Here is a 15,240-nt window from a genome sequence, read left to right on the forward strand (position 1 = left end):
TCTGCTTTCAAGAGTTAATCTTTTATCAGCAAACTCCACTGTGCAAATTACTTTCAGAGATGAAAACAAACACTTTGTAGTGACTTAGTGAGAACAGTAAATGTTGACATGTGCTGTGTCTCTGTCTCTGCAGGAAAGTCTTATATCTATTTTAATTTTCCCTATTCTTTGCAAAGACTCTGTACATTTATACAGCAGAATTTCCTTTGTGAAGATGATCAGTGCATTTAGTTTTAAGTATCAAGACACATGATGCAATTGAAAGTTTGTTATAATTGTGGGAGTTGATTAAATATCTTACAAAGCATTATTTCTCTTGCTTTTGTTGAAAAGCTTTCCTTCTCTTCTAAAATTGCTGTGAATAATGAAGTATGTGCTGCTATATTTACCTTAGATGTCCAACTGCTTAAGATTAGCTGATTATGATTCACTTAAAAAGTGAAAACTTGCCATGTATGTTAAATATACACTTCCTTAAATCAAGATTTCTCTTTGGAACCCCTTTCTTGGAAATATCAACTCCAGATAGCATTTACAAGTATCATTGAAGCATACCGTAAATCCTTGACTTAACTGATCATAGGCTTTCTCCTCCAAAATTAACACATATATTTTTTAAAACAATTTTTCTAGTTGATCTGAAACCTGAATCACATCAGCCCTTGGATATTTCCAAGCTTTCATTTTGCTAAAAACTATAAAACATCACATTTTTACAGATGATGTATATTTATCAGTAAAACACAAGCCTTCAGTTAGTCTGTGATGTCCTGCAATACAATTTTGTTTTTATTGTTAAGTCCTGTTTCCCCTGTGCTGATGCCAGGCAGAAGCACTCAGTTGTTTGTGTGGCAGCTCTTCCCTGGCAGTTTCCATCCGTAGGGGCAGCAATCTCACCCATGGTAATTCAGCTGCTTATGCTAAATCTGGAGACCACTTTGCATATTTTTCATGATTTTGCCCTTGTAAGAAGTCAAAGAATAAGAACTTTGTATGTAGTTGTATAAACTCCCAGCTCCTTGGTCTGTCAGCTTCTCATTGTGCTCTTCTTGCGGTTGTCTTTATCTACAGCAGGAATGGATTTGGTTTTTGAAAGAGCCACATACTCTATGCTTTATGTAAATAACATATGAAAAATTCTTTTCATATTAACTATTGAATTCTATTTTTCTGACAGAGAATGGGTTTCAACAAAATGGGTTTGCAACAAAAAAAAGAGATACCCAGATGGGCCTTTTCATCTTCTGCTTCCCTTGCCACAGACTGTACTTTCCATACTTTATTTGGAAGCAAAGAAAAGCAGTTGGCTATGTTCTGTAAACTTACTAAATTAAAGATGATAAATCCTCATATACAGACCAAAAAGACTGCTGAAATGTGTGTGATTCAACACTGGCTTTTCATGCTAGAGTAAGTAATGTGTATTTGAAAATAGACTGCAAATAGATGGCAAACTGGCTGGAAAGACAAAATGTATATAGAAACACTTATCTGCATACCTATTTTAAGGCAGGAGAAATAACATGTTAATGCACTGATCAGAACATACCACTTTAATAAGAACAGGATACTCTGAATTTCAGTTCCCAAGGAACTTTTGACAGTTTTCTACTGTAATCCTGATGCTTTAAAGACAGTATAAAAGTTGTCTAGACCTTTTTTGGACTACATGAATATACTACAGTTCATTGATATAGCTCAGAAAGCCCTCCCTATTTATAGCTCAGAGAGCTGTAGTTATAGCACAGCTTTATTTTTCTGGACCTACTTACAGTTCCAGGACCTATTTATTTCTGGACATACTTGCTGACTTCACCCTTAGTAGGATGAGCTGGAACAGCTCTCTGGATTTTGTATTTCAGGGCCAGAATCTGCCTTGCAGTTTTATAGGAGGGGATCAGTGGAAACAGGAGAAGTTCAAGCTTAGACCCACAGTCTGTTCAAAGTGAATTCCTTGTAATCCAAATAAGAAAAAAATACAATTTGGTAGAGCTGCACTGCTGAGAGTTTAACGTGATGGCTGAATACATGCACAGGTGGGCTTATCTACAGTCTGCATAGCATATAAACATTCATAAAAGGTGGAAATGCAAGTGTTGTGTTTACACAGTGCAGGGAATGCAAGACCCAAGATCCAGGGCCCTGTGCTCACTAAACATCTATAGTCTCTCTCCCTGGGTTTGTGGGAGATCCAAGCAGGTGGAATTCATCAATGTGTAAAAGGAAACTCATCTGAATAGGTGCCATTATTAAAATGCATTGCAGTGCCAGATTAGCAGAAAAACAGGAAGGCTTTGAGAGGAGTGGGAAAAGCATTGTCCAGTGCTGAATAAAGTGCCAGTTACCCTCCTCCAGCCACACGTGTGTCGGTGCAAGGCAGGAGTGGATGAGGGGCAGCACGGGAGTGGCTGGGTCGTGTGGCAGAGATGGGCAGCATGGGGTGAGGACTGGCCGAAAGCTGCGCAGCCGCCCTGCGCGGGTCTCAGCAGCTGTTGGTGTTTGCCAAGTCCACGGACTCCCCACTGCTCTGTGAAAGCCAAAGTGGACACACACTTCCACTGTTTCTCTGGCAAGGCACCAAAACTGGGCTGGCCAAAGGCCTGAGGCACAGAGGAGGCTAGCTCATCAAGCTGTGTGCTATCCATAGAGAGAGGCATTTTTTTAAGGAACCAGTATTTTATGTGTTGATTTGTTTCCTTCCCTGTTAAACACTGGTTCTGCTTTGGAGAGGGGAGCAAGAAAGCAAAATATCATGGAATGAGAGCCAGACCCTTCCCTGGGCACACTTTGGGTGCAGGTGGAAGCAGCTCCAGCTGTGTTCTCCTTCAGATAATCCCCCAGCCCCTGCCGGCCCCTGCAGCCTGTCAGTGTATGTTTCATCATCCTGCGTTTGTTCTTGGCGTGACGTCAGCTCTTTTGGGGTAATATCCTGCTACTCCAGAGGTCAGAACTGGTATGGTCATCTGTGACTTGCTATATGAGGGCACAGACTATTGCAGCCAGTAATAGTGAAGGTCTGGAATGATCTTCTACAACTTCCGACTGCATTTCACATCATTTTAATAGAGGAAACTACCTCATTAAAAGATAAAGTATACTTTTGAATAGACTCGGCTGCTGCCTTGTGCAGTGGAAGGCTTGGAAATGTGTTGTGCACTGCTGGAAAGAGTTCAGTGCTGCTTTTGTCTTTAAGTGGAGAAAGATATGACATACCCACACTGAAAAATCCATACACTCTGCTCATGTTTTATAACCTCTTCCTCTTAACCCTAGCACAAGCACCCTCTCACACAAACAAACAAGCACACACTTCAATGTGTCCTCTGCTCTCCTGAGAAAAGCTGCTCATCTGGCTCCTGGTGGAACTTTGATCTCCTTCCTCCTGCTCCCTCAACATGGAACAGCCGTTCCCTGGCTCCAGCCACAAGCTTGCTTGGTGACAGCATTGTTTCTGGGGACGTGCAGAGCAGCTGGAGTGCCTCACTGGATGTGTCCTACTGGGGACTGCAGCTCTCAGCTGGTAGAAAGCATTAATCACCACGGTGGAGATGTACACAGATTATCAACGCTAAAAATCATGGGAAATTGAAGTGGTGGGAGGGATTTGGGGGAAAAGCCAGTTATGAAAATGGCCTGATTTTTCAGGCATGAGTCATACCATTTATTAAAATAGGCTTTTGTACTTTCTAAAGCTTCCTCAGTTCTACGAAATCAGTGTAGAGCTAATATTTCTGTCTCTGCTGTGCATCAGCCTCTTTGAAAAAGTGGAAAAGGCTGTTTGAGCTCCATGCAGATCCTGGGATTTTATGTCAGAATCAGAAGCCGAAAGAAGATTTGCATGGATGTTACTATTTATATTTTATGTATCTGGACAGAAACTGTGAAGCAGCCAGGCACAGGAAGCACCAAAGCTGCAATATTAAGTGCTCCCAAACAGAGAAAATCCAAAATAAATATTCTGATTTTTTTCATCTTAACAGTAACATAAATAGTGAATGACCAGCTAAAACCCTTGCCAATGAAATTTGCAAACTCTAGGGATTGATGAGGCAGTAAACAAATAATTGAACTCTATCAATTAAATGGTCATTACCCCAAAAGAGATGGGGGTTTTGTATAGCTAATGGTATAACTACAAGGCAATACGTCTAGGAACTGAGAATACAGGCTCCACTCGTTGCTGTGGAGCAGTGCTGTGCAGGGAAAGGAAGGTGTGCGGGGCACAAATTATTTCTATTTTATTCTATTTGTGCAGTACAGTGCAGTAGTAACTGTGAGCCTGATATGTACAAAAAGAAAAACAGCCAGTAAGAAAAGGGGAATGAGGTTGTAATTTTGGGCATGCAGTTCAGATAAGTGGGTTTTTAGGAAAGAGAAAGAAATTCTGAAGAGGATTCAAGGAAGGCTAAAAAAAGGTCAGAATTTAGGGGGTAGTATTTATTCAGGTGATAAAAGATATGTTTGAGAGTTGGCTTCATCTCTTCACAGACTTCTTTGCAAAGATTTTTGACCAGATTGTATGTAACTTTCTAATGAAGGTGTGACAACATCCAGGGATTAGCAGCTAAAGTTAAGCAAATTCAGCTTTGAGTTAAATCTTCATTGTCTGGCAGGGCAAATGACTGAAGGCTTGAATAGCTTGTAAAGGGAAGAGTGAAGTGGTCAATAAATGCTTTAAAGTATAAGTAAACTAATTTTTTTGTAAGATTAAAAGATAGTTGTTAAACTTTGTTTCTGGGAGAAATTTTGTGGCCTGTGTATGTGGGAGGTTAGACTGGTGGGTTGTGACCGTACCTCCAAAGATTGACATCGATGAGTATATGTTAGTGTTGGTGCCTTTCCTTCCAGGACCATAAATGCTCTTGTGTGCTTTTATGGTTTTGGAGGTTGCCAGTCACCATATTTTTACTTTACTCTGTTTGGTACATTTCTTTCTGTTGCATAAGGTGCACATTGTAACACAAACATGTTGCCACCTGAACAGCCATGAATTAAATTGGAACGAGAAACATGAATTCACCCCACCTTGCTCTTTGCATCGCCCTCATAATGTACAAATACAGGTCCTGACGCTCATCAGCCATGGCTTGACTGTTAAAGACAAAGTGAAATGGGTGCCAGTTTGCTTTCTATGCTGCACTGTGAAGAGCAGTGAACTAATTGAGGAATAGTAATGTCAATCCCTATCTAGAGCAGCAGCTTCCATGAGAGGTACAGATACCTGGAGCAAGAGCCTTGTGAGCTGCCGCAAGTTTATCTGCTACTGCCTCTGAGTCAACACCCAGAGGTAACAACCTCTAAATTACCTTTAAAGAAACTGCTCCTGGGCAAATCTGTGCAACCCTCTCAGCATTCTGCCATCGGTTTGGAAAAGCTTTTCACTCCTACTTTCCTCTGCTGCTTGCAGCAAAATGTGAGCTGCTAAAGCAGTTGAGCTGAGCACCCGTGACTGCACCTGTACCTCACAGCCAGCAGCTTCCAGTGCAACAAACCCAACCTTCTGTGTGTGCCCTGCATCTGGCATTCACATAGTTGGGATTTACCAAGGACAAGGGCATGTGTAGATTCTCCTGGTTCTTGCTGAAAGTCAGCCACTGCACCTGAGGAGAGCTTTCAGAGGCAGCCAGCTTCCACATCTGCCTCCCCCTCCTCAACCTCTTCCTTCTGATCCGTGGTCTGGAAATCCCCTTTTCCACACCTTTCCAGATACACTCATCCTTAGGCTGAGTCACAGCCTGGACATTTAATCACAAATCACGAATAAGTCAGATGATTTTAAAAAAAAAAAAAAAGGAGCTCCATGAGGCACAGAATTAATTTTGGCTAGAGATTTTATTTGATGATGTATGCATAAGGAGACAGTCTGAGCTATTCTACTCCTATTTATATTTTTAACTTCTTTTTAAATATGTAAAAAATTACATGATGCTACAAGCACATGATATGTGAACTATCCTTAGAAATGAGGAGGTTAAAATATGAAAGTCAAGGAGCACGCCAAATTCTATACTGATGCTGCATGTCATAAGCATTTTGGCTGCAAACTCTTTGTTGTGTAAATCATATACAAATATTCTCCGACACACAGTCATTGGACTTAGCTTTTCCAGTTGCACTCATTTATTGTATAAAAATTTACCTTTCTATGGACTGAAGTAGTTACAGCAGAGATTAATGACCTCAATGGAAAACCTAAGCTTTGCTGCTTTAAGTATATAAATAAGACAATATTTCAGTCAAAACAAGTATTGTTATTCTAAAATATGTTCAGTATCTTGGCATAAAAATGTTTACATTATCTAGTTTCACGGTCAGTAATTCCCGAATTTCAGAGTGCTTGACAATGTCTGCAGCACGAGTGTGTGTTTGTCTCTGATTATCGTAATTTCTGAGTACTGTCAGAGCACTTCAGTTAATGACACAAACAACAGAATAATTTTAGTTAAAAACTGTGGTGTCATAATATTTAACTTGACTCAGAAACCATACTGGTATTTCTTACACTGAATGGTTGTCCACAGCAGTTCTCTTTCCAAGGGAGCATTTGTGGAGCCCTCTTTGATTTAAGATTATGAATCACAGTAGTGCTGAATAAGTAGAGCTTGCCTTTTTCAGACTGAGTTTGAGATGGCCTCAAATTAAAAAAAAAATTGTCTTTAAATTAGGTTATTCTAATAATGTGGTAAGATATTGATAGATATTGCTACTTTTACTTATTATGTCAGTGATCTTAAAATGAAACTGGTAGCTGTGAACACCTACGTACTAACTCTGCCTCTGGTAGCAAATCCTTTGGGGGATGTAGGCAAATCTCCAAATCTCTCCTCCTCTACTTCCATTCTTCAAAAATAGTGACTGTTAGTAAGTGTTGTTTAATAGTAGTGCATATGATACGTATCCAAAACGGGGAGCACAGCAGCAGTGTGTACCTGCACTAAGTAACGTGTCAGAACACAGTAACGAGTTAACTTGCAATGCTAAATTGGACTTAACAAAGCCATTTTGCATCCCTGAGGACACAGTAGATTCAGCAACAAAATGAAGCAGACAAAAGCTAAGTGGCTTTTGCCACTTTTCCATCTTTTCCGTGTTTTCCATCTTTTTGACAGAACCAGGCAATCTAAGGGATGCCTTACAGCCTGTGCCACGTGACTCTGGGGCAGATGGCCTGTGTGGCAGCTTGGGCACAAGCACGTGCAGTTCAGAGAAATCCTGTGTCTTGATTATTCCTTGTGTCCCAGAGGCAGAAGTCCATTTGTACGGACAGTGGCCTCTCTTACAGTGGCCCAGGCTGGCAAGGGACATGCTTCTTTTCAAGATGGTCTGGCCTCATAAGGCAGTTTCTGCATCCACATAGAAGATGGTGCCTTGAGGATCATATCTAGGACTGGCATCTTTATTGTCTGAGTGACTTGACATACCTGGAGAAGGTGATGGCTTTTTCCTCTTTGAGGTTATTTCTTCAGCTCACAAACATCAGATGGCTTACTGGCAGTTTACGTGTAAATACAGCCTATTTTGCAAGGTTGTAATGTGTAGTGTAGTTCTGTGGGGTCCATGAAGAATAACCTGAGACACAAGGAGGTGTTAAGAAGGGATGAGAGCAAGAAAGACTGGGTTGGGGATGAGAATGAAAGGAAAGCAGGCCAGCAGGGCTCCAGGCTCTGGGCCTTGCGTATCACCTTGGACTCTGCTGGTTTTTGGAACCCATATGTTGGGCAGAGCAAAAGCTCTGTGTCTGCAGTAGGAGGCCAAGTGACTGAGTCATGTAATCCTAGATTTGACTGACCTCAGTGCATGCCTGTGTTGTTGTTTATACTTTACACATAAATATCTATAGCCCACCAGTTCTTACGAGTGAGTATTGCAAGAAATGTAATTTATAAACTAGAAAAATCCAGAATTTGGATTCTTCATTGAAAAGGTCAACTGTGGGAAATTATTTCTGTGGAACGTGATCACAGAAGCTGGGTGAAAATGGAGAAGAATGCTGCCAAACACCTACTGCAGCTATTTTAGATGCTGCAGTAGTGATGCAGAGAGTACTCCAGAAGGCTTTCCTGCAATCAGGACCTGCAGGAGTCAGAGCACTTTCAGGACCTGGCACAGAGCTCCATCCAACTACTGCGTTTTTCATCGCTGTTAAGACGCAGCATCGGTGGCAGCAAACACGCAGACATTACAGTGATGTTGCACTCTGGGGGTAGGTTTGGCGCTCCTACTCTGACACCAGCAGCCTGGGATTTGTTCTCAGTGTCAAAACAGGTTGTGATTAAGATTTTTGTTCATTATGTAAGAAATTATTTTTGGCCAGGTGCCTGTTCCCAAACCTTGTGTATCCGTGCGAAGGAGGGAAGTGGCCTGCAGGAAATGTCAGGGACATGGTATCTGTGGTGAACAAGACAAGAGGAAATACACAGGTCTTGATTCTTTGCTGCCCTGTAGCTCTGAATAAGGTAGTTGGACAGAGCTCCCGGGGCTGATCTAGACTGATGAATTTACACAAAACTGGACATAAGGAGCTAAGTCTGGTCTGTAGTGAGCAGCAGCAGCAGGCAGCATACAGAAGAAGCATGCATGGAGGTGGACCATTATGCAACCTGTCATGGAGAGGTGAATACTTCTATTTCCACTTGGCAATAAAAAGTGCATGTCATTAATCAAAGTGGTGTAAAAGATTCTTTGCAGCATTTGCCACTACAATTCCTACTTTGTTACTGTTGCTGTAAAGGGTGTATACTTCACATGTGTAAAGTATACACCCATGTGAAGCCACCCATGTGAAGCTGACCACCTTCCTCCTCTTTCTGAATCTGCACAGGGGAAGAGGAGAGCTCTGAGCTTTGCTTCCTTACAGCAAGGTCTGTAGTGCACAGGTTGCACATAGGTAGGCTTGGATTTCTTTCTGTGCCTACCAGGCACAGACATTCTATCCATTTCTTTTCCTAGTGTCCAACAAGCACCATTTTATGGACAGCAGTTTGCTCTACCAGTGCAGAATGAATTTCCGCCGGCGGCGGCGATTAATGGAGCTCCTCACTGAGAAATCTCGCTTGATGCCAGAAAGCCATGACAGCCCATTTTGCCTGCGCAAACAGAATCATGACAACAGGAAGCACACCAGTTTTCTCTCAGGTGATTCATTAATTATACTGCTGTATGTAGAGTGACTCTGTGGAATATTAAAAAATTGGTTTTGGACAAGGGGTTTCAATGTTAGAAAAAAATGCAGGGCTGAGTATTATGTGTCCCTGTTCATAGGGATTGTCCATTCACTCAGTTTACCAAACCTATATCTCCCTGGGGTGTATCTGTATCAAGGGCATTTCAGATGCTGATCAAAATTTGGTGTCCATGTTCAAACCGAACTGGTTAAGTTGACCAAACTCAAAGTAATTTGTCATACATTCTATGTGAAATTTTCAAGAAGATTAAAAGTGAGGGGAAGGGACCCTGCAGAATTTGTGTACAGCAATATCTAGTAAGAACTGAAAGAAGGGAAAGGAAAACTGGAAAAACCTAGTTCCCTATATTAAAATGCCTCTTAGAAAACACTGCAGTGGGAGCAGTTCAGCCATCCTGTTAGTGACAGTATTACTCTCATGCAGTGACTCTGCTAACAGTGTAGGACACACTAACCCATTCCCAGTGTTGTCAGTGAAAGCATGACAAGCAAAAGTTGATGCTTTTCTAAAAAGAAACAGGGAAAATGGCTTAATAACTGGTACGAGCTCCCTTTCTCTCTTTGTTTTCTCTCTGCTTGTAGTGAGTCCCACCAAGGAGATAAAGATTGTGTCGGCAGTGCGGAGGAGCAGCATGAGTAGCTGTGGCAGCAGCGGGTACTTCAGCAGTAGCCCAACGCTCAGCAGCAGCCCCCCTGTGCTCTGCAACCCCAAATCTGGTGAGCACCAGCATGGCTTATGATGCACAGCTGCCAGAGTGTGGACATCTCTTTGGGAGAAGGCTATGTGAAGAATGCCAATCATCACACCTAAGCTTATGTTTCCAAGAATATATTAAAAATTCACAGTGTCACAGGTTTTGTAGGTCAGAGGGAATTACTAGCCTGAAGTCCTGTTGAACACAAGCCAGATTTCTGCCTCCAGTAATCTCTGCATCAAGTCCATAATTGTGGTTTGAGCTGCAGTTTATCTCTTAGGAGGACATGCAGTCAGAGGCCTAGATTTGCCTCTTCACTGCCAAGCTCTGAACTGGTTCAAATCTCCTCCTAGAGACATTCCTTAGGTGCAAGTCAGAGGTGAGTTTAACTATGCAGTGACCACTTGAGCTGCCATGAAATAACACCTCTCAGAAAACAGTAGCCTCTAAAAAAACCTGAGGCAGCATTGTTTCAGCCTGTTAGAGACCATTCGAACATTTTCATTTGTTTTAAGTCTTACACTGGTCTATTCAGAAGGTAGAAGTAGCATTGAAGCTTATTTTCCTTTTGAAAGGATTTCCTATCCCATGCCGGAAGGTTAAACACACCCATTCTTCCACAGTTCGCTTAAAATTGTTTCTTACTGTACATCTGGAAAGGGAAAAACAGACCAAGATAGATATTGTTTCAGCCTCTCTGTTTCCCTCAGAAACAGCCCTGAATATCAAACAGAGCCCCTGCTGCCCTTTGAGTTCCTTGTTATTTCAAATTCGCAAGGTCTCTGCCAGTAGTGTGGGGAGTACTGTACACTGGGGTAAGGCTTCAATGGATATGTGTAATCTTTGCTTTCAGAAGGATGCTGGCATTTGAAGTGATTACAAGAGAGTGCCTCAAGCACTAGGTGAATGCTGTTCAAAACATTGACCATTTACTTCAGAGATGAGTGAACTAAAGTGCATATCATTCCTGCTGTGCAGAGTGGCCATCAGAAAGGGAAGGATATTTTCCTTCTCTCTCCTGTTAGCACATTTCCTTCCCTCTGCTTAAGCTTTGCTGGGAATTCAGTATGAAGCTCTGAACTAAAATAATTGGAAGGACTCAGTAGGATTATATGCTCAGAAGCCATAACCCTCTCCAGCAGCCTGGGAAATGCTGTCAGTTCTAGTGGCCATCGCATCCTCGGAATGTGTTGTTGTTGAGTGTTCAGCACCACCTTCCAATATGCTCACACCTTTATGCAGGGGGCTTGCCCCTGTATAGAGGGTATACAGTATCATGTTTTGGCAGAATATCTCTCAGGTATACATTCCAGAAATGCTCTGGTAGCTTTTGTATGGGGAGCTGTTTGTCCCCAGTACATTAATTACATCCTGGAAAATTTTCTGGGACAGATAAAACAGCATTCATGTGCTATCCATAAATGTGTCTGTTATCTGAAGTATGCCAACTATTCTGTTCATTTATGGTTCTGATTTTATATGAAGTGTCAGCCCATGAGTAGTGAGAACAAGTTTATTTTAATGCAGCTGATTACACAACACTGGAAGAAAAACAATAGGCTGATGTTGCTCTTGCATAAATTTTTTAGAAGAAATTTTCCCTTACGACTGGTTCTCAAACTCTGAATAGCTTTAACAGACTCATATTTGAAAGAAGACAGCAATGGGCTTATAAACTGATTTTTAAGAAGTATACAGTTACTGGCAATGTAGGGTTATTTCTCCCAGAGCTGAAGTACAGATCCACATGTCAGTTCACATAGGTTAACATAAGGCTGTCAGATGTAAATGTTATGAGGAATTCTTAATCCTCTGATGACTATAAAGAGACTTTGTTCACAAATAGCTTCCTGCTATCCAGATCCTGAGCTGTTGCTGAACTACATGCTAATAAACAAAAGGCAGAGGTGTATTTATTGTCAGACAAGCTCTCTTGCAGGCAAGCACTTAAAAAACACCCAGGTCATGACTTGACCAATCGTGTAGAAAAACAATTATCAAACAAAAAAAAATTTCAGGAGGTATAATGAAGGGAGGCACATAAGGGAGCCCTGCATGGATGATTTACCTGATTCTGACTTGTCAAATGAGCACAATCGTTCAGTTTTCTAACATTGACCAGACAGGCTCTGCGAAGTGTAACACTGGCTAAATGACAGTTTGTCAAAATGCATGGGAAAGTAAAAAAAAGGTATTGATTTGTCTGCTAGAATTCTCCCTGTTCCCATGAATGTCATAAAGAAACTCAAGAATGTCTTCAAATACCATCTGTGAGAAATTTTGTCTCCCACCTGTGACTGAAAAGACAGACATTGTCAAAATTATTTACCACTAAAAGAAAAACAGACATAATTTTAAGGGTGAAGCAGGCAAATAGGGTGAACAGCATATATCTTTATGTTGTCCTCTGTATCGTGAAGCATTTATGGAAAGATAAAAAATGATACACAGGATGGTATTGTTTTGCTTTGGCAGAACTTTAGATTTACTTTGTTCAGAGGAAAATTATGCCATTATATAGGAAGGCAATAGGGACCTGCAGAAACTTACTGGTATTTCCTTTCATTTAAAATCCCAGACACCTGTAGGTTACCTAGTCTGTCCCTGGATAAGATGGGAGTTATAGGTTTGTGCCTACAGCTGCAGAAATGTCTTGAGATAATTACTCACCTGAACAGAATTTTCTTGCTACTTAATTCTGTGATTCAAACCCGACTCAGATGAAATCGCAGAGAGCACCCAACAAGTACACAGTAACCTGGGAAGGAAAGCTGCTCCATGCCAGGAAGGTTGGTCACTTGTTTCAACACTGGATGCAGGAAAAGCCACTTCTGATTTTTGTGATAGTGTTTAGGGGATTTTGATTGCAGGCAACAAAGTCTGTTGGCTAAATGCCCCAATTTTCCAAAGATCTCATCATTTATACTTGGAGTTATTCTGCAGGCTTTTCCTTGGTTCTCTTACTAATTTCAAGCAAGTCTGCAAGAACTGAAAGCATGAATGGGAAGTGGGGCCAAAAAAGAGGTATACTGACACTGTATCTTATTTATTAGGGGAAACTCCAGAGGAATGTTTTCATTAAATATTCATTTCTGTACCTCCACAGTGTTAAAGAGACCTGTGACTGCTGATGAGCTCTTGATGCCCGGAGCCCCATATGTTAGAAAAACTTTTACGGTATGTCTTCAGTATTTTTCTTTATTTTCTGCATGTTATATGCATAGGGCAATCCAAACAGACATTTTCTGATGGGATAATTAGAGCTTATTTGCATTTGCTGAGGTTTGTACTTTAAAATCCCAAACATCATGATCAGTACTTCCACAAATTTCAGGTCTGATTTGGCATTTGTTTATCTTGTCTTTATGCCAGTGTGATACTGCTGACTTAAAAGGGGTGTAGAATTACATAAAGACAGTAACATTTGTATTATACAAACTCATCCAGACTTGGTGCTCCTGCTCTGCAGGAGTGGATCACCTACCCAAACTGAAGCTTTCTACCAGGGTCTTTCTATATGATGGGACAGAAAATTCTACTGACATACATTATTAGAGCCTTTCTTTAAAGACATTTTTGAACCTAGTCATTGGAAGCATTGCTTTTACAGCCTCCTAGTTCAACAAAAGAAGTTCACTAAAAGCAAGAAGAATCATTTGGATAGAGCCTTTCCCATGAGTGACACAGCAGCCTGTACTCTACTATGTGTTGAAAGCATAGAAATGTTGAAATTACGTCTTCAACCATTTAGAAGTTGCCCCCTAGAATTTCATGGAGCTGCTTGAAAGTGATCATGTCCTTTCCTCTTTCCAGATCGTTGGTGACGCCGTGGGCTGGGGTTTTGTGGTGCGGGGGAGCAAACCCTGCCACATCCAGGCTGTGGACCCCAGTGGGCCAGCAGCCGCAGCTGGGATGAAGGTGGGTTTTCAAAATGGGATGATTCCCCAGGGGAAGTTGTGCTGCTCAGTAAAGGTCTTGGGCTACCTGTATTTGGGGAGGGAGAGGTGCTTTTGTTTCCAGTGTTGAGTGTCTTTGTCTCAGTTTCAGGCATTTGTGCACAGTGAGTTCTGTTGCCTTTCCACCCCCTCCTGTTTCTTTCCTTCTGTCCTCGAGATTCTTGAAGTCTCTCTTTCACATGAGACTCAATTATCCTTTCCAAGTTGCTTTTTAGACCTTTTCCCTTTTTGAGGTGGGTGTTTATTCACATGGTTGGCTGGTTTTGGTGCCGGTGGTGTTCTGGTTTTTTGACTGATTTTTTATTTTCATGGTTTTTTTAAATGCTACACAATTTTAGCTTCCCTCTTTACTTTCCAGTTTATGTGATTACTGGTATGCAGTTTCTGGACTTTGCCTGTATAGGAACAGGCAAAGTCAGACATACCTAGTGAAAGTGAAGCTAGCATAGCCCATTTTTCAGTGCAAAGCAGTCACGATTCAACACAATTTGGAAGGAACAACGGATGATACTTTCACATTTCACAAACAGATGAAATAGTTTTGTAAGTGATTTAAGAATCAATAAATACACCTTCCACTTTTAGCTTTTGCACTGCTAATGCAGAGCCCGCTGACTTACCTGCGGGCTTGGATCACATCTTGCATATATCTGTGAATTAATCTTTGCCTTGTACAAAGAGAAAAATAAAGGCAAAGTATTATGTTAGGTACAGATATAAGCAAGAAAATGAAGGTAGCTGCTACACCTGCTCCAATGGCCAGAAAGATTAAAGTACCAGTTTATGCCATGCTTTATTGTATGGCAGCAACACAGATGAAGGTTTTAGGTGTATTCCACATGCACCCTGGTTTGCCATGAATTTTTTCCAGCCTTCTAATTCATCACACTCATCCCAGTTGCCTCTCACCTGGGTATTCACACCCACCAAGCTGTAGGCCACAGCTCCAGGGATGCACATCCTGCCCACTGCACGGTGCCAGACCTGCCTTGGGCCCCTCCTTAGCAAGTGCATGACAGGGGTTTCTGCTCTCTGGCTGCTGATTCTTTTTTTAATGAATCTTTCAAGAACATACTGTCTTTGAAACATTTTTTTTTTAGTCCAGGCAGGCAGGCAGAACCCCTGGGACAGGGAATGGCAGCTGCAGATCTTGTTGGTACATGCAGCACCCAGACACATCCTGCTGGCAAACAGCTTGAATTCTGAGGGAGATGGAATTTTTTTGTATGTTTTATACAACACCTAAATATAATATGCAGTTACAATTTTTATATGAAGAGTATAGTTTTCAGATAATGATCCTGCCTAAAATTTAAAGGACCTAAATTTAAAAATAAGTGACTAATTAATGTGTATATTCTAGATCCTGAACTTGGGAGTTTAGTATTTTACAACACCTTTTATT

The 15,240-nt window shown here is 41.4% G+C and overlaps 1 protein-coding gene across 2 annotated transcripts in view; it reads left to right on the forward strand.

The window, feature by feature from the left end:
• DEPTOR (DEP domain containing MTOR interacting protein) overlaps nucleotides 1-15,240 on the forward strand; it is a 79,884-nt gene that overhangs the window by 40,959 nt on the left and 23,685 nt on the right. For both annotated transcript variants that reach the window (XM_042035890.1, XM_042035888.1), the window contains exons 6-9: nucleotides 8,950-9,135; nucleotides 9,767-9,901; nucleotides 12,986-13,056; nucleotides 13,693-13,797. In XM_042035890.1, coding sequence (XP_041891824.1) covers nucleotides 8,950-9,135; nucleotides 9,767-9,901; nucleotides 12,986-13,056; nucleotides 13,693-13,797 — 497 coding nt within the window. The remainder of the gene's footprint in view (nucleotides 1-8,949; nucleotides 9,136-9,766; nucleotides 9,902-12,985; nucleotides 13,057-13,692; nucleotides 13,798-15,240) is intronic.

This window comes from Corvus kubaryi, unplaced genomic scaffold (genome assembly GCF_017639235.1).
Source record: "Corvus kubaryi isolate FWS band 111438036 unplaced genomic scaffold, C.kubaryi_AGA036_p1.0 37385, whole genome shotgun sequence".
Lineage (NCBI taxonomy): Eukaryota > Metazoa > Chordata > Aves > Passeriformes > Corvidae > Corvus > Corvus kubaryi.